Genomic DNA, 23,391 nt, shown 5'->3' with positions numbered 1-23,391 from the left:
GATGTTCGGTCTATGGGGGCCAATCACGGGTCCCGTTTTGATAATCTGAACCGTCAATGTGTAGAACTTGTCGAGTACTATATACATATAAAAAATCACGTTGATTGGATATCTCTAACTATATGATCAAATTGTTTTGTATAAAAAATAGATGGTGTTATAGTTAACGATTGAAAAAAAAACTAATCTGATCAGATAGCTATTGATATCCGATCAACGTGATTTTTACAAACATATAGTACTCGACGAGTTCTACACATTACACGGTTCCGATTAGTCAAATGGGACCCGTGGTGGGCTCCTACGGGCCGAACAACACGTTCAATTCAACATCTGAAAAGGAGAAAACCATCTCCTAGCTTATACGCTACCCACGCGGCCCCTTAGGACGTCCTGTCGTATTGCCTATTCTATCTTAATCTTCTCCTATATACTAATTTATACAATTTTTTAATACACAATTTTTCATAAAAAATCAAAAAGTTATCCTAAACAACTACATTTTTTTCTTTAACTTTTTAGTCTAAAAAGTCAAAAAGTATACTTATTTAGCACATCCCAAATAATTCCTTAGTACAGGTAATTAACGAGTCAAATAATTAACTTTTTAAATTCAAATTAAATTATATTTAAATTTAACTTATTTAACTATTGAGTTCAATTCGAATGAAATTTTAACAAGTTAAACATAAAATTTAAATTATGTAGTTCATTTAAAACAGAAATAAAATTTAAATTATGTAGTTCATTTAAAACAGAAAGTACGGATAGTAATTTGCAAACAACTGGAATTTCGGGGATTGAGATTTTTTGTGCTGTTTGGATGGGTATTTGATCCATGACAACTGCACAAGCATTCACCCAAAAAAAGACAACTGCACAACAACCCCCAACCAACACACACACACGCACACGCTCACACGCGCGCACACGCAAAATAAAAAAAAAAAGAAAAAAAAAAAAAGGCAGCCAGCTGCGAGTTTTTAGTTGTTATGATTTGGATATTGAAATTATTAGGCCTCGTTTGGCAAGAATTTCTTTTAGTTAAAAAATCAAAAAATTATTTAAAAAATTAAAAAATTAATAATTCATATTAAAAAGTTAAAGATTTCTTTTTCTCTTTACTTTTTATATATTTTTTCATAAAAAGTTAAAAAATCATCTCAAATATATTAATTTTTTTTACATCACATTTTAGTCAAAAAAACTAAAAAGTTACTAAAAAAGTCTGTTCCGAAACGAGACCTTACTTGTTATGATTTTGGCATTAGAATTTGATTAAAACTCTTTTATAATAAAATTTTAATGTATTAAAGATAAATATAAAAAAAAATTCTTCAAAAGTTCAACACATATTAATATTACTAAAATATTAAACTTTAAAATAATATAAATTTTGATGTAGATATTAGTTTTTAATAAAATTAGTATTTTTAAAATTCTCTCATCAAGATCTATCAAATAAAATTCATATTAACTATTGTGGTAGTCCAAAGAATATTAGCTTATTGGGGGTAACCCAAATAAGTCTTGACAATAGGCTTAGCCCAAACAAGGAAGCTCATGAGACAAATATCACACCCCCTATATATAAAAGGAGGGCATCCCAAGAAATAGAGGTATACATCATCTCTTTGCAACAGAGCACACACAATATCCTTCATTTATGCATCTTCTTTCCTTAATTCAAGTGACTAACTTTATCATCGGAGTGTTCCCAGCCAGCAATCCCAGTTTGACAGCACCGACCATGTTTATCTTTACAGATCTATAGGGATTTAACTCATTTTTCGTTGGATCTCAACAACAATCCATATGAGAGGATTATTGATCTCACAACTATGAAATTCTTCAAAAAAAAAAAATCATTATTACCGTCGAAATTGATGTAAACAGTAACAGTAACATATTACTTTGATTCACAGTAACATGTTATTATGTCAATATTTTTCAAAAAAAAAAAAGATATTTTATTTTATTCTTACTTAATTATATGTTTCCTCCTTAAGAGATTTATGAAATAAAATAAATTAGATTGTATTTTTTACTAAATAAGGGCCTAATAGAAATGTTTTGGTTAAATTTCCCTTTTGACATTGGATGTGCCGGAAACCATATTAATACGAAAGACATCTCATATCTACCCACATAATCTATCTTGTTCTAGAAAAATGATTTTTTCCCCACAAATTTGTCCCCCCGAACAGTCCGAAATTTAGAAGAGAAAGAGAAAGAGAGAGAGAAAGAGAAGAGAGGGGAAGAGAAGGAGATGGCAGCTGCGAGAGCCCTCCGCTCGTCGTCGCCTTTGCCCGATCGTCGCCCGCCGTCGCCTTGTCGCAACTTGTCGTAGCCCCGCCGTTGCCTCTGCCTCGCAGCCCCCGCCTCTGCCTCTGCCTCTGCCTCCGCCCCCTGCCTCTGCCTCCGCCCCCCAGCCCTGTCTCCACCCCGCCTCTGCCTCCAGCCCGATTTTGTTGACCCCTCCAGTCCTTCTTCTTCTTCTTTTTCTTCTTCCTCCTTCTCTTCTTCTTCTTCCTTCTTTTTCCTTCTCTTCTTCTGAAAAAAAAAAATCAAAACGACGAAACAATGTCGTTTTTGAATTCAGAGGGGGGGATTCGGGGGCCTTTCTTTCAAGCTACTAGTCACGTTTGCTTATTCTAAATTTAAATAAAGTGCAATGTGCAATATGTTTCAAGAATTTAATTTTTGGGACATTTTCTTTTAAGAGCACAGTATCATTGTTTAATTATGAGTAAAAAATACCTTATTCTTTTTCAAAATAGATACTTTTGGAAGACCAAAAAAAATAATTAAAAAAAATATACAGAATGTTATTTTTGAAAGTTGATTTAAAGTTAATTTTTTGATTTTTTTTTTAAAATATGTAAAAAAATAAAAAAATAATGTGATTAAAAATAGATTAAAAGTCAAAATTTATTTTTTAACCAAATTCCCAAATTAGGCCAGAATAGACAATGGTCCCGTTTGGTAGAGTTGTGGGAAAGTGTAACAGCTTATTATAACTATGAACATAAGCTGATTTTTGACTTATAAATTAAACTTCTCCTCCCCCACTCAAAGAATTAGTTGATTTTTGACTTCAAAAAAACTATAAACTGTATTATTAAGCTGAACCAAACACATCAAAATAACTTAAATTAAGCTAAAAACTAAAATAAACTGAAAATAAATCTTACCAAACAGGGCCAATAGCCTCACACATTCTATGGGAAATGATATCATAACAACCCTTATTCATCTTGTTACACTGTTGGTCAAGTCATAAAACATTTTAATTATGATCAAAAGTAAAAATTATTAAAAAATACTTTATAAGTTTTTAAAAATTATTTTTCACGAAAACATAAAATAATATAAAAATAATAGTGTCTTTAAAATTTTCATTAATTTTTTTTACGAAATTAGTTTTATCAAAACGAAGTCATCCCAAATCATCTACTTGAAATTTGTCATGTATATATAAATTAATCATAGAGAAAAATAAAGTTCAATAACATCTACTTGCGTATTATCAATATTATTGCTTAAGAAATTAATCAAAGTTCAATAAGGGTATAATTTTTATAAAAAAAAAAAAATTGAGAAAATGGAGTCGTTGGACACTCTATTCTCATCTACCTCAATGCCGCTCTTTGTCTCTTCAAGTCATAAATCACATAATTCTTCCAATCAATTTACGTGGCCTGCAGCAAAAATAATTTTAATAATTATATTTGGTTTCAGTTTTTTACATTTAGTCTTTTAAAAATTAATTTTTTAATTTTTAATTTTTAGTGGATATTTTAAAAATTTTAAATAAATTTTTTTTTTTAACTTTTTAGATGCACTTTACTTAAATGTATCTAAATAGTAAAATATTTATGAAAAAATATTTTAAAAAATTAATGAATACCCAAAATTCAAAAAATATACTGAATATTTATATTTTTTGTATTTAGTGAATTTTTTAAAAGATTTTTTCACAAAAATTATACGTTTTAAGTATATTTATGTTAGGTGTGTCTAAAAATTAAAAAAAAAAAGTTTAAAATATTACAAAAATTCAGTGAAACAAAATAATACAGAAAACGAAAAAATAGGACTAAGTTTGGTTGTGTTTTGAAAACGTGATTCTACAACTACATTTAAACATGATGTTTGGAACAAGTTTTGGAAACACGTTTCCAAAACTCTGCAGAGAACTCTGAGACAGGCGCGTTTTTTGGAATTTTTTTTGTGCAAATTTTGCCTAACCGATTGTCCCACCGGTTGACCGGAATAGTGATTTTTTTTTTTTTGCAATTGATATGTTAATTTTTATATATTCGAAAAAAATATTTTCTGAATTTTTTTAAAAAATTTATGTGCTTTAAAATAATTTTGAGTTGTATGTTTGGTTATAAGTTGCAAATTTTTGTATAAAATATCAAATATCACATCAACAATTCCCCACTCAATTCAAAACTCTTTTCAAAATTTTTTTCAAAACTCTTTACCAAACAAATTTTCCACATTCAAATCATAATTCCAAACCTCACAAACTCAAAATAAACTCATACTCTCAAATCATAGTTACAAAATTGTACCAAACGCAACCTAGAATTTTCTGAAAAGTAAATTCTGAAACTGAAACCAAACAAAATGAGACTATTTTGGTAAGTAGCTAAAATAATTTTAAAATAAAAAATTACTATAAAAAATCAATTATTCTCTTTATATTTTTTCACAAAAAATTTAAAAAATAATTAAAATAGTTACTTTCCAAACTAATCTTTAGTATCTATTTTTTATTATATTATATATATTATAATTTTTATCTAATGTGTTACTAGCTTATTGATAATACATATGGATAATGAAATTAATTAAAGGCATGGAAGGTGTTATCTGCGGCCTTAGGACTTACCACAAATCTCATTTAGATAATTCAAATAATTTATTCTGTGATTTTTTTTTTTTTTGTATGTATCAACTACACACCAAAAAAAAAAAAAAAACATATTTGGTAATCATAACATATTCAATTTATCGCATTAATCTCTAAAAAAAAGAATGATAACTATATTTTTAATAAATCATTCATTTTTTTTTTGTGACAAACGCTATATTTTAAAAAAAAAGTTATTATTATTGAATCGAATTATTTTTTAAAAAAAATAATATACACAAAATATTTTACAAAATAAATAATTCAGATTATCAAAAAAGAGAGAAAGAGAGGAGAAAGGCGCTCGGAGGGAGGTCGGAGCCCCCTTTTTCCTCCCAAATGGCATTTTCACTCAGTAACCCCTAGGAGAGAAAAACTTATCAAACAATATCACCTTAGAGTATCTCCAACGGTTCACCTAATATTGCACAAAATCTGAGTAAAAAAATGGTCATTTCCTCAATTTGATACTGAATGCTCCAACGGTTCACCTTCATCAAATCTCCTTCAGGACAACCGGATGGTCAATCGGCAGGTCGACCGGTTGGTCGATCGGTTAGGAGGAAATCTTTTTTTTTTTTTTTTTACTTTTTTGAACTGTTTGAACCTACCTCCGTGGGTCGACCGGTGGGTCGACCGGTAAAGCCAATTTTTATTTTTTTTTTACTTTTTTGAACTGTTTGAACCAGGCTAATTTCGCATGCACTGGTCAACCGGTTGGTCAACTGGGTGGTTGACCAAGGGGTCGATCAGGTGGTCATCCAAGTGGTCGACCCATGTGTAAAATTCTGAAGCTTTTCTGCTTCAACGGTCACACACAGTGTTTTGATGAAATATGTATTCTGTCCTCAGTTTGATGAATCGTTTGTTGAAATCTCAATTTAATATCGATTTGGTGCAACCGTTAGAGCACCAAACAGTAACTTTTTCACCAAATTTTAAATTTGATGTCAACTTTGATGAAGCGTTGGAGATGGTCTTACACACCAAAAATTTGGTGTATGATACACCGACAATTTGAATTTTTTTTATTGTTATTGTTGAAACAATAAATTACTATTCAAACTCGAGTTTTGAAGATTTATTGTAAAGAAATTAAAATATATTTTCAAAACATAAAATCATTTACAAAATCAAAAATCACTTGAATTTAGAAATTCTATTGTAATTGTACTATATGGTCAAAATCAGTGATTATTGAATAATCTTTGAATTTAGTTTGAATTTTCTGGATTAAGTTTTTTGAAAATTGAGTTTTTTGATTTTTGTATTCTTTTGTTTTTAGTGAATATTTTTTTAATTTTAAACATTTTTTTTTTACTTTTTTAGATGCACCTTAGTTAGATGTATCTAAAAAGTAAAAATTTTGTGAAAAAATATTTTAAAAAATTAATAAATACATAAAAATATAAAAAATGTACTGAATTCTTGTATTTTTTTTTGTATTTTTGGTATTTAGTGAATTTTTAAAAGATTTTTTTTATAATTTTTTTACTTTTTAGGTATATTTATGTTAGGTGTGTCTAAAAAGTAAAAAAATTACTTAAAATATTAAAAAAATTCAGTAAAAATGAAAAAACGCGGAAAATAAGAAAATAAAATTTTTTGAAAAATATTTTTTAAATAATGAAAATAAGCAAGCTGAATGTTATTCTACAATATATATATATATATATATATATATATATTTAACACAAGATAGTAATTTTTATTTTTTACTTTTTAACGGTTAATAGGTTAATTGTTAGACTATAACACAAGTCAACGTTTCTTTAGCCTCTGTTTGGCAAGTTGGTTCTTGGGCTTTTTTGGCTATTTTAGTCACAAAAGACAAAATAGGCTATTTTAGCCATAACAAACAAAATATCACATCCAACCCATAATCATTACATTCTTCTCTCACAAAAAAATTCAAAAAAGTCAAAAAGCCAAAAAGCCCTTCCCAAACCAAGCTTTTAAGCCCAGGCTAAAATAGCCAAAAAAGCCAAAAAACCAAAAAGCCAACCCACTTCCCAAACGGAGGCTTCTGTGTTTGGCAAGGGCTTTTTCAGGCTTTTTTGGCTATTTTAGCCACAAAAAATAAAATAGGCTATTTTAGCCATAACAAACAAAACATCACATCCAACCTATAATCATTACATTCTTCTCTCACAAAAAAAGTCAAAAAAGCCAAAAAGCCAAAAAGCCCTTCCCAAACCAAGCTTTTTAGCCCAGGCTAAAATAGCCAAAAAAGCCAAAAAGCCAAAAAACCAATCCACTTCCCAAACGGAGGCTTAATGACTTCAACTTTAAACCTCACTCATTTTGATAAATATATAGTGCTTTAGGAGTAGTTAATAATCTTCCTATTTGGACACATCCGTTTGGACAATTACATTGAACTATTCTACATTACTTAGGCGGTGTTTGGCGAGAAGGTTTGGGTGAGTTAGGGGTTAAAATAGTTACAAAAAATAAAATAGGCTATTTTAGTCACAAAAAAACAAAACATCAAATCTAACCCATAATCATTACAATTCTCTCTCACAAAAAAAGTCAAAAAATCATTTCCAAACCAAGCTAAAATAGTCAAAAAGTCAAAAAACCAACTCACTTCTCAAATGGAGGCTTATTACTTACACTTATTAAATTATTCATAAAAATCTTAATAAAAATTATTGAGCCTCACCATTTTAACCGATAAATGTTGATATAAATTCCAAGATTGCTATATTCATGCAAATTGCTCACGCACAATTAAAATTTTAACAGGTGAATATCTCCCACCAATCAAAGTCTCAATTATGTATTTTGGACGAAGTAAATTATGTGAATAAATTATTAATATATAAATTTATCTAATAGAATTATGTTAAAGATTTTTAATAATTTAATAAATTTTTTATTAAACTTTTCATATGAGTATAAAATTTATACTCCCTTCGTCTCAAAATATTAATTCCTTATTCCATTTTTCATTGTCCCAAAATATTAGTCCATCTTCAAAAATCAAGTATAAAAATAATATAAATTTCTTATTTTGTCATTCTTTTAAATTAATAAACAATATAAAAACTACAATTATCACATTGATATTCTCAAAAAATATACTATCAAAAGAATAATTTTGAAAAATTAAATTTTTTCAAATGCAATAATTGTACTACTAAAAAAAATTAAATTCTCTAAAAAAATTATTATTTTAAAACGGAGGGAGTACATATCTAAATTTAAGTATATAAATTCAACATCTATAGGAGAAGTTTATAAAAAATTTAATAAATTATTCTACCTAGTAAAGACCACGGTATAATTTCTAGGTTAAAAGATTCCACTGAAATCATTAGGGGTGTTGAAAGCTGGATACAGATTAATAACACCTAATGCGGAAAACAGTGGCGTCGGTCACACCCTTCTATTCGGGTGGTTATTCAATACTCTCGGAGTATGGACACGTGGTGCTCCATAATGTTTTGATTGGTGGAGAGATACAAGGACCCACGATTTATGTTGGAGATGAAGAGACAACAAGGGACTAACTAATTAGTGATTGATTTGGAGTATCAACACATGATATTCCGAAATTATTGAATAATTTCCCCTTCTATTCCCCAAAAATAAATAAATAAATAAAATCAGTCAAGAGGGCAGCCTTGCTCCGTACACATACCGGTTCATCTCTCGTCCCATCTACTCTTCCCCCCTCCTCACCGCACCAAAACGGGCAAAGCCCTCGGTTTCAGTCCAACTCCATTTTAGACTTAACAGCTGTCACAAACTTTGCCTCGAAACTATCTCATTCATGTGCATAACTGTCACGATTCCCTCTGGATTCACCACTCTCTCATTCACATGAACTCTTCTCCTCCTTCTTCAATATTAACTAGTACCAGTACAATCTTCCCTTTGATTTCTCAGATTTGACAGCGTAGCACCATCAGATCTGTTTTTTCTGTCAAGGTTCGGCATCGCCGGAACATGGACGGCGTTGGTGATGGAACGATCAAGTTGGGGACTCTCAGCACCAGACCCGATCGCCGTTTCAATTTGGACCCGCCCGAAGTCTCTGTTTTGTCTCCTGTCACTCGTCAGAAAGCCGCCGCTAAACAGTTCACCGAGAATCACTACTAGAACTACCTCCAAGGGTTACAGGATCGTAAAGAAAGGTCCAATTCACTTCTCTCTCTCTCTCTCTATATATGTATAAGTGCTTGTTGTATTGTTGATGTTTATGGAGATGTGTTTGTTTGGATTAGGCGGCGAGAAATGCAGAGGAAAGCGCAAGAAGCGAATGTGTCGAGTGAAGAAGAAGAGGAGATGATGAGGGAATTGAAACGCAAAGAGACGGAGTTGATGAGATTGCAGAGGCACAAAATGGGAATTGATGACTTTGAGCAATTGATTGCGATTGGTAAAGGTGCGTTTGCTGAGGTATGTATTTATGTACCTTTACATCATCATTGTAGTCAATGGTGAATTGCATTTTGTTGAATTGTCATCAAGTATAATGCAATGCTTAATGAAATTTAATAGTAGCCTCACTAATTATATGTTTTCTATTTTTCACCTGATTTTTGATTAGTTATGTTCTTAGTGGATGTGATGATTCAGAATTTTACCTACTCTTCATAGTCGAGGTGGCACAAGCTGTCTCGTACACCTAAGTTGTCAATATATATATATACATTCTCAAATGGCAATTTGTTAGACATGAGTTGAATTTGTTTCCCTGAACCTAACACTAGCAATGAAGTTTCTGAAATCAGAGCATTTGGTTTAATTCCTCAAAAAATGACTCGAGCATTTATTGGAATTTTTATAAGTCTTTTATTTTTCCTTAAGAAAGTATTTTTGTTAGTCCCTCGTTTTCAATATTTATCTAAGAACTCAATTTGGGGCATGTTCACCCTGTTCACATCTGAAGCTCCTTGATTTAGTTTTGGACTTTAGTATTGACTGAATCACTATCTCGTTGTTATCTCTTGATTTGAACAATGGTTTGCTTTGCTTGTGGACTTTACTTGAGTTTTTCTTTCTTTGTTGTTCTTTTTCTTGCTCTCAATTTGAACAATGATTTGCTTTCTCTCACTATTGATTAAGTGAAGGTGGTTACGGTCGCATCTTTTATAGGTGATTTGACTTATGATCCGACTAAGTAATGCAGGTTTGGCTATGCCGTGCCAAAAGTACAGGAGAGATTTTTGCAATGAAGAAATTGAAGAAATCAGATATGCTTAGCCGTGGACAGGTGACAACATGCAATTAAAGCAAAATTAACTTTTGCTAATGATGCTTTCCCTTGTAGTATTATTGAAGCCTTTTTTAGTATCTTTGTTCAGGCTTTATGTCTTCCATTATATTTTTAAAGATTGAGATTGGTTACTATAAAGAACATGACAAAATATGAGAGAGCTAGAGAGAGAGAGAAGTGCACATTTGTGTATAGTTAAAAAGGTCATAACATCTTGGTATAACTTAGGAGAGGTGAATATCCATGCTAACTGCCCAATTCACATATGCTTTCATTTTCATTTCAGCAATATAAATTATCTAGGATTTCTGCCTTTTTTTTTTTCCTTCTTTTTCCCATCCCCTGAATGTCACTTTCGAGACAACCAAATAACAATAAAATAAACTGGATATTTGTTCAAAGATATTCAAATGCATTATAGAAAGCAATTCTCGTGGTTTTTGCCCATTTCTTTGAAAGAAAAAGAAAAAATAAAATCAATAGAATTTTCAATTGTTTGTAAAAAATATTGTCTCTGAGCAATCTTGTTAATGTTTCTTTTCCTTTCTTTTCTTTTTGCTTTTTGCTTTTCGTTTTTCGTTTTGTTTTGTTTTGTTGTGTTTTTTTTTTTTTTTTTTCTTCCTCAGTTTTATCTCAATGAGTATATTGATAGAAGGATGAGTTCACATGACACTAATAGTTAATGCTTAAAAGATTATTCTGCTTCATCTTGTACCATGGCTTAGGAAGGTGTTATTCTTTATTATGTGAAAATACCCATTTCTGAGTCTGTTATTGAACTTTTGTTTATGCACTCAGAATTGAGTTATGCTGATATTTTCTGAAAGTTGATCTGAATTCTGAAGTCAACTGTGCTATTTTCATGCATCACAATTTGTAATTAAACTTTTTACTACATTTAGGTTGAGCATGTTCGATCAGAGAGGAATTTGCTAGCGGAGGTTGATAGCCGGTGCATTTGCGAAACTCTTCTATTCTTACCAAGATTCTAATTTTTTATACCTTATCATGGAGTACCTACCTGGTGGTGATATTATGACGTTACTGATGAGAGAGGATGTTCTTTCTGAAGATGTCGCACAATTTTATATAGCAGAAAGTGTTCTAGCTATTCATTCAATTCACCACCACAACTATGTGCATACTTATTGTAGTATTGCAATGGGTTTTGTTTTTTTGCATCTTTATTTTTTTTACCCAAACCATTCAAGTGAAATTCTATCTACTTTTTCCCTAAAAAGAGTGTCGAATTACTTTAGTGTCTATAAAGTTTTTTAGTTTTGCTTGATTTAGTAATTCGTGTCTTTAGAGTGCATCATTGAATGTAATTATGCAAATTTCAATTACATATTGTTATTTTTCAAACCTATTGCAAGCACCACCAAAAGTTGAAAATTTACGTATAATTCTTCACATGTTTTTTCCGCTGCTAAAAGGCAGTCTGGGTGCTGCATGATGTCCATAATGTCTTGGTAATCTTTCCTTATTTTTTTCTTTTTTTTCTTTTTAGTGAGAATTGTTTTCATTTTGTTGTGTCATCAGTTTCAAACTTGCCCATTTCTGGCACTTTAATTGGATGTTACAGAGGCTTTATGGCTCTTTGTTGACTTGTATGGTCTATAGTTTAGAGCTTATTATTTTTTCATTCATGCATTATGGACTGTACCTCTGAAGGAAGTTTCAGCTATACTTCTGGTGTAGATGTCTGTAGAAATCATGTGCGCATGTGGAAACATTTTAATATAATTTCTTTGCTTGCAGGGACATAAAACCAGATAACCTGATACTGGACAAAAATGGCCATTTAAAGCTCTCAGATTTTGGCTTGTGTAAGCCCCTAGATAATAAATATTTGACAATATTGTTGGAAGATGAAGATTTTTCAACCCAGGATACAATGAAGGGCATTCTAGCTGTGAGAGGCCTCCTTGGTTAATGCCAAAGGAACAATTACAACAGTGGAAACGCAATCGCCATGCATTGGTATTCTCTTTATTTTCTTTCTTCAGATGCTTATTTGTATCCAAGTACAAATAGCAGTGTGAAATTATATAATTTGACATTCTTTTAGGTTTTACTTGTTCTCATCTTCTCCTCCTGCTGTTGTTGTGAGTACTTGCTGTGTTCTGTGTTCTGCAGGCATATTCTACCGTTGGAACTCTCGATTATATGGCACCTGAAGTTTTTCGTAAAAAGGGATATGGAATGGAGTGTGACTGGTGGTCATTGGGGGCAATCATGTATGAGATGCTCAAAGGCTATCCACCCTTCTGTTTGGAAGATCAAAGGATGACATGTAAGAAGGTATCCTAATCCCTTGTAGTTCCTAGTGTTTGATTCTTGGAAGATAAAAGAAAATTTTTATGTTTTCAAGCAGGAAGATGAGAATGACATGAAAAAACATCTGGTGAAGCATTATCTAAATCTGCCATCAAGAAATTTTCTTGAAACTGGCTATTTTCTGGAAATGCTAAATTGACTAGTGAAACCAATTTTATTCAGAAAACTATGTAAAACCTCGATCTGAATTTCCCTTAGTTATTTTTATGCATATCCTTCATTTTGCAGGATGTATCATGTTTCTTTTTGTGTCAGATAATCAATTGGAAAGCATGCTTGAAATTTCCTGAGGAACCAAAAATATCAGATGAGGCCGAGGATCTAATCTGTCATTTGTTATGCGATGTTGAAACAAGGTTGGGAACCAATGGCGTGGAAGAAATAAAGGTAATTACCTAATGAAAAATTGGATTTTCCCCACACTCTACATGTCAGGTGAACTTGTTATTTCTGAAAATGTGAGCTAATGCTGTTCTGTTTTAACTAGGCACATCTATTGGTTCAATGGTTAAGATTTGGCCTAATAACCTTGAGGTTATTGGTTCAAGTCTTGGGACCACCACTTTGCACATTATGCCAAAGGTTTGATGTATACTCGATCTTTCCCCTCCCAAACACACAACAATGTGTTCTAATTGAGCGTGGTTTTTTTTTGTTTTTTGTGTGTGTCTAGGCACATCCATGGTTTAAATGCATTCAATGGGACATGCTATATGAAATGGAAGCAGCCTACAAACCTACTGTCAGTGGAGACTTGGACACTCAGAATTTTGAGAAGTTTCCTGAAGTAAGTACGTAGATCGTAATTGCATTAGATTTGTGGTTTCTTCTTTCCATTGTGCTGTGTTCAGTAAATCAATGCCTCACATGTTAACCCCCTAGTTGGATCATGCTTTTTTTAACACCTAGATCCCTGTTCTTGGTTTTCCCCCTTTCATTGTATCACTTCCAATTTGAGTATTGTGGTCAGTGGTAACACCCGCCCCCCAACACACACACACACACACACACAAAAAGGACAAAAACCAAACACTGTAGAAGAAAAAAAAAGAGGCAGAAGAAGAACCTCAGCCATTTCACAAGTATTATCCCTACACTTTACTATGTGAACTTGTCACAATCGCAATAATTTGCTTAAATTGCTTTCATTATTTTGTCTTGCCCCTCACCCATATCAACTATGGATTTATTACAAATTTTAAACCATGGTTTGGAAGTTTCTTATGGTTCCTGTTTATAATATAGTGGTTATTTATTTTTTTTCCTGTTTCCTCTCCCTTGAGTTTCTTAACATTTGCTGTTTGATAGGTAGGAGATCCACCTTCCATCCTACCTAGAGTGGGACCATGGCGAAAGGTAAATGAGTTTTTGATCACTTTAAATTATTGGATCAATTTGGATTGCTAACATTGAAAAAACATGTGAAAGTAGAGCATTCATAACAGCCCATCTACATGTTTTATTAAAAAAAATTTTCATTGCAACAAGTTAAATTTCCAAATAACTCATTAGAGATTATTGAGCTTGTAAGTTAACACTTTGTGCATATTAATGTTAGTTGAGCTTTATTAGCTATGTTGTGGTCTCTTAGTATTTATTTGAACAGTGTTATTGCAAGTATTTGCACAGATTGTAGTACATAAACTCAAAACTTTCCAAATATCGGTGTTTTGATGTACTTCTAAGGACGTGTGTATGTATATATATGTTTATACGTTGATAGGAGTTTCAAGAAAGAAAAATAAATTTTTTTACTCACCTTTAAAAATCTTGACCAACTAAGAAAAACTGGCTTGGTCTTCTGCATTGCGAACCAGAAACTAGACTAACAAAAGAATTACACGGTTCTGATTGAGAGTATAGAACAGGAGGATACTACGATATGTTGGTTTAAGTTATAAGGAAAGACATGGTTTTTAATCTTTTAACCAAATCAAGGATTTATGCAGCTTGCTCATAAGGCCTCGTGGAAATTCTATCTATCCCAAGTGTTTTAACTTTGTTGCATAAATTACGTTGAGATATTTAGTTGTTTAGCTCTGTTATGTTCATTGTGATAATTTATTATTCTAGTGTAAATTTGTTTCTTTTTAAGTTATTATCATATATTTTGAAGTATGTTTTGCATGTCCAATTTTGCAGATGTTGACATCAAAAGATTCTAATTTCATAGGGTATACTTTCAAGAAATCTGACATCCCACAATCAGTTAAAACTTCAGGTGAGCTGCTTAAGTAGTTGAATTGATACTATTAATGCACGTTTTAGTGTATCTAACTCTTCCATGATGAAGCTTCTTGATCTGTATCCAAAAGTGAAACTTGCAGATCCAGATTAAATGAAAAGCACTTGCAATAAGGTAATACATGCCAAAGGCCAAGGAACTGAAATTGTGCGTAGATCGGACTAGGACCTGTGTGGTCACCTCTTAATAATCTGATTCTAGCATTGAATGTTATCCCAAAATAATCTGCCCTAGTCCACTGTTTTCCTACCCTCAAAAGTTATCCCTCTGTCCGTTAGGGCACTAAACCCAACCCAATAAAGGGTTTCATTGTAGTTATTTGTTTTTTCATGAATTTGATGATTCACTGGCTAGGAACTTTCGATGGATGTTTTAGGGGATATATTCTCTTAAGAGTTCTCCTTTATAATGCTTGCGTTATTTGGGTTTAGTTGTTAGATTTGAGGATGTTTTGATGAGGAAACATTTTTTAAAAAAGTGATTAATGAAAGTTAAAAACAGTTGTGTCATGTTATATGTCCTTGTTCTTATATACAGCTGTGTTTTACTTGCAGATGATACTTTAAAAACTGCTATTCATCATCAATTATGGCCGTGCCACTATTATTTTTTTCTTTTTTGGTGGATCTAATGCTAGTTATAGAAGCATCATATGTTCAATTTATATTCACTAGTTTCTGTGCAGGTACAGACATGAGATCAAATGGGTCTTCAAAGGTGCCATCTTTAACGACCTTGTTTGGTATGTTAGAAAATTTTCTAAATACAGGTGTTTGTATATGTATCAGCAATTATTTATACTTAAAACACAAATTGCTATGATAAATATTTTAAATTACATTGATCGAGTTGCAATGCCCTATTCTTATTAGGTTCGCATTATCCTCTTTTCTTGTAACATTTGGATTTTATATATGATGGCAACCGCTTGTGTCTAAATGAAAGGCTTTGGATTAGTACAAGCGTTTTCACACCATCCATGATCCGGATTTTAAACGATAGAAACTGGTGATTGATAAGTGATGGTTTTTCTTCTTGTTACTGGCCAGATTCGCCTGGAAGAAAATGTCTTGATGGAGGGTGATGAAAAGGAGGGAACTTGATCATCAACATTCAGTTGGCTTTATACCAGAGCTAGCATTCTAAATTCTTCACAAGAGTGATCTGAAAAGTAGTAGCTATTATAGAAGACTGAACTTGGTACAGATTTCTGTAGAAAACATGAATAAAAAAAGGTCAACTTTCGAGTTGATATGATTTTGATCACATTTTTTTGTTCTTCCCACCTCAATTCTGTAATGTATAAGTGCCAATGTACAGCCAAAAGTATGTTTAGTTCATTCGAAGTATGATCTCTCTCTCTCATTTGTTGGCAACATATGTCTGGTTGAAGAACAAAAACATTCTAGTATCAAATTTCTTGTTCAAATATCTGATGTTGGCGAAAGTATTCATTCATAATTGATATTTTGTTTTGATGCAAATAAATTTTGTTGGGATAGGATTTTTGTAGTTTTATTTACATTTACCTTTTCAGTTGGTAGGTATGTAGGATCATGGTGTTTGCCATTATGATCTTTTATGGCTGTAACTTGTCTGAATTACAAAGGCTAGAGGCTGACTCTTTTAGTGATTTTTTTATTTTTTTAATTAAAATATGAGATGAAAAAAATTATTATGTTTGGATTAACTTCTAATTTTTATGAAAAAGATACGTAAAATGCACAGTAAATGAAAATAAAATTTTAACTTTTTAATATTTATTAATTTTTAAATTTTTTAATAACTTTTTGACTTTTAAGCAAAAATGTGAACTTGTTAAATAAGACCTAATGTTTCATTGCTCAAGTAGCGTTTGACAATCTATTAGTCCAGTGTCAGTTTTTCCATTTCAGACACAGTTTTATCAAGTCTATTAATGCATCTATCTAAACATTGAACTGTGCGATCCCTGAAACTCCATGAAATACAATAAGCTTGCATGCCATTACAAATATTAGAGTGAGACGCTGATAAAAAAGCAAAATCATCTGCCTTTATGCCATTAATGTAGATATTTGTGTGCTTCTTGTGAATATCATAATTAACTCTACAAAAATAGGACGAAACAGAATTGTGCTCATGTCATCATGCACATTGGCAAACAAGGAAATCTCACCTCCTTTTCTCTCTCTCTCTCTCTCTCTCTCTCTCTCTCTCAGTACCTTCTCCCCCCAGGGAGGTATTTTAAAGCATCCCTTGCATAGAACATTGCAACTGCAATGCCAACACAATTACATTTTAAGAGAAGCCATATGCTATCAAGCATCAACTCCAAGTATGAAAGGCAGCACATAAACCATATTGACTGGTACTAAAAGGAATGAGCCAAATTGTATTACTGACTGTGCTTGTTTTCCTTCCACTTAAGTCTGGTCTGAGGCTTGTGAAGCCTTCTCCATGTTGCATTTTGGCACTTCAATGCTAGCAGGCTCCTTCAAAATAGTTGCCTCTGTTGGTTTTCCTCCCAAGAAAGTTTGTTCAACCGTGAAAGCTTCGAACATGTCTTCTTCAGTCAATACCTTCTTCTAGCCTAATTCACCATCTTCATCTGTTTCATTCTCACTCTCCATTAAAGCATTTTTGAGGCCTGTTAGGCTAGCTCTCTCTTTGGCCCTTAATTCAGCATGAACCTTGGCTAATTTCTCTCTGCTGGCACTTCTCTTGATCTGAGAGGCCAATTTTGGACTTTCTTTTTCTTCTGCTTGGGCCAATGAAGAGTTCTCTCCACTTTTCTTCATATCATTTTGATACTGAGCGTACCTTCTTTGAATCTTTCTCCTCCGAGTCTTGATGGAGGTTACTTGAACCATACCTAGTCCCTCAAACTTGTTCTGCCAGACAAACCAATTTGGAACCCCAGGCACACATGAACTCAAAAGCCCTCTCAGCCATTTATAGCTTAACTTGCACCTGCAACACATCCTTCGCATGACAGCTGTCTCTAAAGAATCATCATCCAATGCTTCCTCACTAAAATCATCCTTCTGGGCTACAAAGCTCTGTCCATTTGTTGTCGAACTTCTGGTGCTATAGTTATTGGCTGGCTGATTCCAATCATTTGGGAGCTCTCTTAACCATATGTAGCATGACCTGCATCTAGGATGCATCATTTGCCCGACAGTTGTCTCCAAAGATATATCATCCAGTGCTTCCTCACTAGAATCATCTTTTTGGGTTGCAAAGCTCTGTCCATTTGCTGGCGAACTTCTGGTTTCTTTCTGGGAGGCAATCTGGTTAGCACCATATGCACTGCAATGATGCCCTCTCCTAATTACAAATCATAACAGAACTAACGAGAAGATACTCTTAAAAATTGATAATTTCTAGCTAATTTCAATGACAAGTCTGCTCACATCTTTGAAGGTTTGGGGAAAATGACAGGTGTGAATTTCTGTGCGGCACTTAGACTGCCCTCAACGTTCATTGCAAACCTGCATCCATCCCAAAAATAGTTTTGAGTGACTGAATTCAATGAAATAGAACACTTTTCACAGAACAATGAGAAGAATAGAAAAAAAAAAAAAAAGAAAAAAAAAAGCCCTTAAATATAGCAGCACCAGCACCTCATGAAAGCAATTAGCGGATGCATCTGCCAAGAGGCAATCTTGAAAAAATCTTCATCTGTGAAAGAAAATATTGCATCGGGCTTCTCATCCTCATATGGCCCCAAAACCCCAAAATCACCAATCAAATAAATAATCACAGATTAACAGCATTTGATTCAATTCTTCATTTCTCCAATATTAATTATAAGATCAAGAAAAATTCAAGATTTTTGGAAATTCTGTCATTGGGTCCATCCGAATTTAACAATCATCAATTGCTACGTATATACCCAATGAAAAAACAAATGAATTTGGGGTGGGGGGAAAAAACTAAAACCCTAACCTTTCCTGACCTCTCCTTTTTTGAGATCAACAACATAAATGTCCTCATTGAATCCAATTTTCTGTGATTGAACAAACGAAAGGGTTAGTATTAAGATCAACAAACATATAGGCCATGTTTGTTTGGGCGGACTGAATTAGCATTCCCATGACTAATAGTCCTAGGATTACGAATCCGTTGGATTATGTATCCTATCTTAACTAATAGTCAAGTTTAAAATAATTAGTCCGTACTTCAATTGTTTAACCAAATATCGGATTAATAATTTTATTGGACTATTAGTCCAATCCCAGACTCATGTCCATCCAAACAAACATGGCCATAGGGTACATACAAATATGTAAAAGATATGAGAGAGAGAGAGAGAGAGAGAGAGAGACCTTGGGAGCTATGTTGAATTGATAAACGAGGCCGATCTTCTTGGTGAGATGTTTGCCAGCGTCGGAGGAGAGGTGGAGCTTCATTTGCTCCAGTAACTCGGACTTCAGCTCAGACGACTTCGCCATTTTTGCTGCTTTTGATATCATGCACATAAACTTGATTATGATACTTTAAAATGATTTAAAAAATAAAATAAAATAAAATTGGACGGCTGATAGGGATTGATATCTAACCTAATGCCTCTATTTAAGGGGACATATTATCTTTTCTTGCTCTATGATATATATTTTTGGGTTGCAATTTTTAATTTTTATATGCAAAAATGCTTTGTATCCAATTTACACCTCCCAAAACCCAATCCCATGTGGACTAAACAATGCAATCCAGACCTAAACAGATGCTGCAAATGCTGTGAAACAAGGCCAATGGTCTGTAATGGGCCCTAGAAGGGTAATAGAGAGAAGAACAGTCTCTAAAATAGCTATTTAAATTTAAAAAAGATTGCATTACTTCAACTGCGCACCAACTTATGTAGACCTAATTCTAGGATACTTACATTGCATGTTTACTAAATCACCACTTTAATTAACATTGCATGTTTTGATTCTAAGGCCAATGGTCTCTAAAGTTTACTAATTGTAGGATACAACAGGCACATTGCATATTTGATTCCAAGGTTTACGTATCAAAGTCATATAAGACTATTACTTAAGCACAAAATTCAAAGACTATTACTTAAGCACAAAATTCAAACAAAGACTCAGATAGATGGTCCAAAAACACAAATAATTTCAGATTTTGAATGTGCAGGAAAAATAGGCAAAAATTGGCTGCATTACTAAACTAGGCGAAAAAGCAATGGAATTTGCACTCCACGAATTGTTACACAGGAAGAAAAGTCTGTGCCATAAGATTGAAAAAGAGGGCCCCATTTGATAAAACAGGGCAGTTTAACCCAAAGACAAAAATCACAGTAAAACTGACATTTGTATGTTGAATATTTCAATCATGAAAGTTATACTATTTATCTTAAAAGTCACTAGCAGGGAAAAAAAAAAAAAAATAACTTGAACAAACTTTTAACATCAAAGAATGAATAAATTTCCCCAAATTTTTATTACTATGATTTGTTTAATAGAAATATCACAGTAAAATTTTTAACTCCTACACAAACAGAGAATTAATAAACCAACTCCTACACAAACTTTTAACATCAAAATAAATTTCTCCAAAATTTTCCTAAACCCTAACTATTCTTATTTTTCCCAATTTGAACAAATTTGAAATACATACATACATATATATATATATATATATTTGAAATACATGCTGAACAAATTTAAAATCAAAAATAACCAAAACAATGAGATCGACAATGAAGGTTTCAAATTTACCCACACTTTTTCTTTCAATTTTTTTCTTTAAATGTTTTTAACTCTTCCATCGTTTTTGTTTATTTTATTTTGCAGGTATATTAAAACCACCACAACCTTGTACCTTAAATAACTAATTAAAATTAAGTTAATTAAATATAAGAAGAAAAACAGAGAGTTAATAACACACCCACACCCGCTCTCGCTCTCACTCTCACTCTCACTCTCACATGATGTATACATATAGTTGCGTTCGCAGTATAATATTTAAAATTTATTCAATCTCTTAGATCATCCCAGTAGAGTATGTTATTTTAATACTGTCAATGTCTAATATTTTTTAGTTTAGGCTGTAGTGCCAACTTGTCGCATTTTAAGACTTTGGCTCCACTGAACGTCACGATGCAATTTTTTTATCATATGATGTGAGGGCGCGAATCGATTGCGGCCACGAAACCTCTAATCCGCCATTCGTCTGCCAGATTGGCGGATTGGAAAAAATACGAATGCGCATTTGGCGGATTGGCGGATGGATACGAATCGGTTTAACGGTTTGAAATTTTACAAATTTTCAACATAAAAAAAACAATGCAATATTTGTTCATTCTTCACATCTATGAAACAACCTGGACAGTAATGATGGCATTATATTGGAATTTTTTCCCAAATGGAATATTGACAGTGTGTTTCAACCCTGTTGTTGTCCAACATAATGCCAATATAATTCCAATACTCTATGCACAATATAGGATGGCCTTGTGACATTTAGAAAAAGTGCCAATAATGCTGGACCTTACATACTTAAGTCCCCATATAATATAAAGTGCAAAAAAGTTGATGGACAATCTGTTTAGTATAAAGGGTGATGTTATTGGGCTGCAGTTAAGAATAAACAATGCAATATTGGCATTATATTGGAATTTTTTCCCAAATGGAGGTTGTCCAGAGAGTAACAGTCAGCTCAGTGTGTTTCAACCCTGTTTGTCTGTTTATTGCCCGCAAGAAAGCTCATCACTTTCAGCCCTTTTCACATCATAAATATTTCCACACTACATCAGTCAACCATAACATACATAATTCCAAGCATATCCAATAAAAGATAACAAGATAGAAAATGGCATACAGTGGAGTGGAGTGCCTCACCACCAACATACAAAAGTATGAAACCACAATCACTCTAAAAAAGTATGATACCACAATCAACCATAACATACCACAATCAACAATCAATCTATTAATCACTACCACTAGATAAAATCAATCTATTTTGTCCACAGCACTCCATGTGTATGATACCACAAATTTTACTAAATCATAAACCATGTAAACAGACCCATTTTTTATGGTTAACTAAACAAAAAAATAATTCACAGACCCATTAACTAAACAAAACAAATCAATTTTCTGGTTAACTAAACAAAAAAATAATTCATAGACCCCTTATCAGTATTTATGCAAGGCCTTATCATATTCATTTTTTATGGTTAACTAAACAAAAATAACAACAGAGATTCATTTTTTTTTTGTTGTTCACAGACCCATTAATTTTCTACTTATATTTCTAACCCAACCAAACAAAACAAATCAATTAATTTTCTGCTTATATTTCTAACCCAACCAAAAAAATAATTTTTTTTTGTTGTTCACAGACCCATTAATTCCTTTTCTTTTCACAAAGCCAAAATCCAAACGCATCTAAAGTTCCAAAACATAGCAAAAATGAGAAGGGAAAGGAGAAATCTATCCTAATATATACAGTAAAGGTTGCTGGTGTTGCTGGCACTTATATATAAATTATTAGAGCATATATATATATATATATAATATTAACTTCTGTTTAATGCAAATCGATCGATCGTCGTTCGATTAACTTCTATTTAATCGATCGATCGTCTAGAGAGAGAGAGAGAGAGAGAAAGAGACCTCACTGTAGATCGATCGTCGTTCAATGCAAATCGATCGCCGTTCAGAAGTGTAGATCGTCGGTCAGAGGTTCAGTGTGTAGATCGTCGCTCATTACTGTGTAGATCGTCGGATGTGTTGGGTTCACTGTGTAGATCGTTGGATGGTAGGGTAGAGAGAGAGAGAGAGAGAGGTCTCTGCGTGTGTGTTGTTGGGCTTGTTTGTTGGGCTTGTTTGTTGGGTCTGTCAATAAATTAGGGCAAAATCTAAAGAAAAGGGGCTGAGGCAGTGACGCGTACGGAAAAATTTGGGGGGGAAAAAAAAACAAGAGAGAGTCACGGGCGGGTCGGGTCTACTGACTAAAATACCGTCACTCGACTCGAACCCGAGAAAACTGAAAAATCAGGCCCGCACCTGCCCGTCAGGGGTCATGCATCCGTTCATTAGGTGTCGGGTCGGGCGGATTTGACGGGTCAATGATCCGTTGCACAGCCTATGTACCTAATTATAAGTATTTACAATATTATTAAATTGAACTTTTAAATTTATATGGATAAATTATACAAATAATTTTTATATTTTAGTCTTTGTATTATTTTAATCCTTATAATTTTAATTGGAGCATTTTTTATTTTAAATTTATAAATTTCTCTCAGTTTAATTTAATTGATAATAACTGTTAGTACAACACATTGATTATTACTTTTTCTTCAAAATCATAACAACATTCACAAAATATCATAATTTTAAAAATTTCAAATACAATTGATTGTGTAGTCAATTGGTATAGCATATAACACTGTCTTAATTTTTGTCGTTACAGCACAAGCAATTGTATATTCAATTGGCATGAAAGAGTGAATGGAAAATCATAAATGATTGCAAAATCGATTGGGTTGAAAGATCATAATTGATTGTACAATCAATTAATAGCCATTGTAAATGAGAGGAGAGAATAATCACAATTTATTGTACAATTGATTAGTATAAGTTTATACTTTTTTTTTTCAAATTTTTTTCTAAATTTATAAGCCAAATATAACTTTAACCTTCGATAAAAATAAAA

General features: G+C 32.5%; 2 protein-coding genes across 4 annotated transcripts; one reads left to right on the top strand and one right to left on the bottom strand.

Moving 5' to 3' along the window:
* Positions 1-8,537: 8,537 nt before the first annotated feature.
* On the top strand, positions 8,538-16,168 carry LOC114258293 (uncharacterized). The gene is given in 13 exon segments (XM_082922015.1): positions 8,538-9,069; positions 9,160-9,334; positions 10,068-10,151; positions 11,057-11,106; positions 11,916-12,046; positions 12,049-12,137; positions 12,294-12,458; positions 12,750-12,881; positions 13,168-13,281; positions 13,803-13,850; positions 14,637-14,715; positions 15,425-15,481; positions 15,789-16,168. Coding segments are annotated over 13 exon segments (1,347 nt in total). The 5' UTR covers positions 8,538-8,881; the 3' UTR covers positions 15,824-16,168.
* A 584-nt stretch (positions 16,169-16,752) lies between these two features.
* LOC114258294 (uncharacterized) lies at positions 16,753-22,529 on the bottom strand. Of its 3 annotated transcripts, none has more exons than XM_082922017.1 (6): positions 22,347-22,529; positions 19,050-19,183; positions 18,671-18,730; positions 18,345-18,448; positions 18,135-18,212; positions 16,753-18,048 (listed from the first exon to the last, which is right to left on the bottom strand). In XM_082922017.1, the coding sequence occupies exons 2-6, from the start codon at positions 19,173-19,175 to the stop codon at positions 17,307-17,309; spliced, it is 1,110 nt and encodes a 369-aa protein (XP_082778143.1). In that variant the 5' UTR covers positions 19,176-19,183; positions 22,347-22,529; the 3' UTR covers positions 16,753-17,306. The 3 variants fall into 3 exon arrangements, with proteins under 3 accessions (XP_082778143.1, XP_082778142.1, XP_082778144.1); XM_082922016.1 differs by having other exon boundaries at positions 19,050-19,180; XM_082922018.1 differs by having other exon boundaries at positions 16,753-18,030; positions 19,050-19,180.
* Positions 22,530-23,391: the final 862 nt, after the last annotated feature.

Source organism: Camellia sinensis, chromosome 3 (assembly GCF_055761805.1).
Source record: "Camellia sinensis isolate YWXY chromosome 3, ASM5576180v1, whole genome shotgun sequence".
NCBI lineage: Eukaryota > Viridiplantae > Streptophyta > Magnoliopsida > Ericales > Theaceae > Camellia > Camellia sinensis.
This window is presented reverse-complemented; position numbering and strand designations above follow the sequence as displayed.

What these genes read in the sequence shown, in the direction of transcription:
- LOC114258294 (XM_082922017.1), bottom strand. Translation starts at nt 19,175, where the DNA reads ATGGCGAAGTCGTCTGAGCTGAAGTCCGAGTTACTGGAGCAAATGAAG. An exon ending in AATTCAACATAGCTCCCAAG is followed by an intron (nt 18,731 to 19,049) that starts GTCTCTCTCTCT and finishes GTTCAATCACAG; the next exon opens with AAAATTGGATTCAATGAGGA. An exon ending in TTCCCCAAACCTTCAAAGAT is followed by an intron (nt 18,049 to 18,134) that starts GTGAGCAGACTT and finishes ATTTGTAATTAG; the next exon opens with GAGAGGGCATCATTGCAGTG.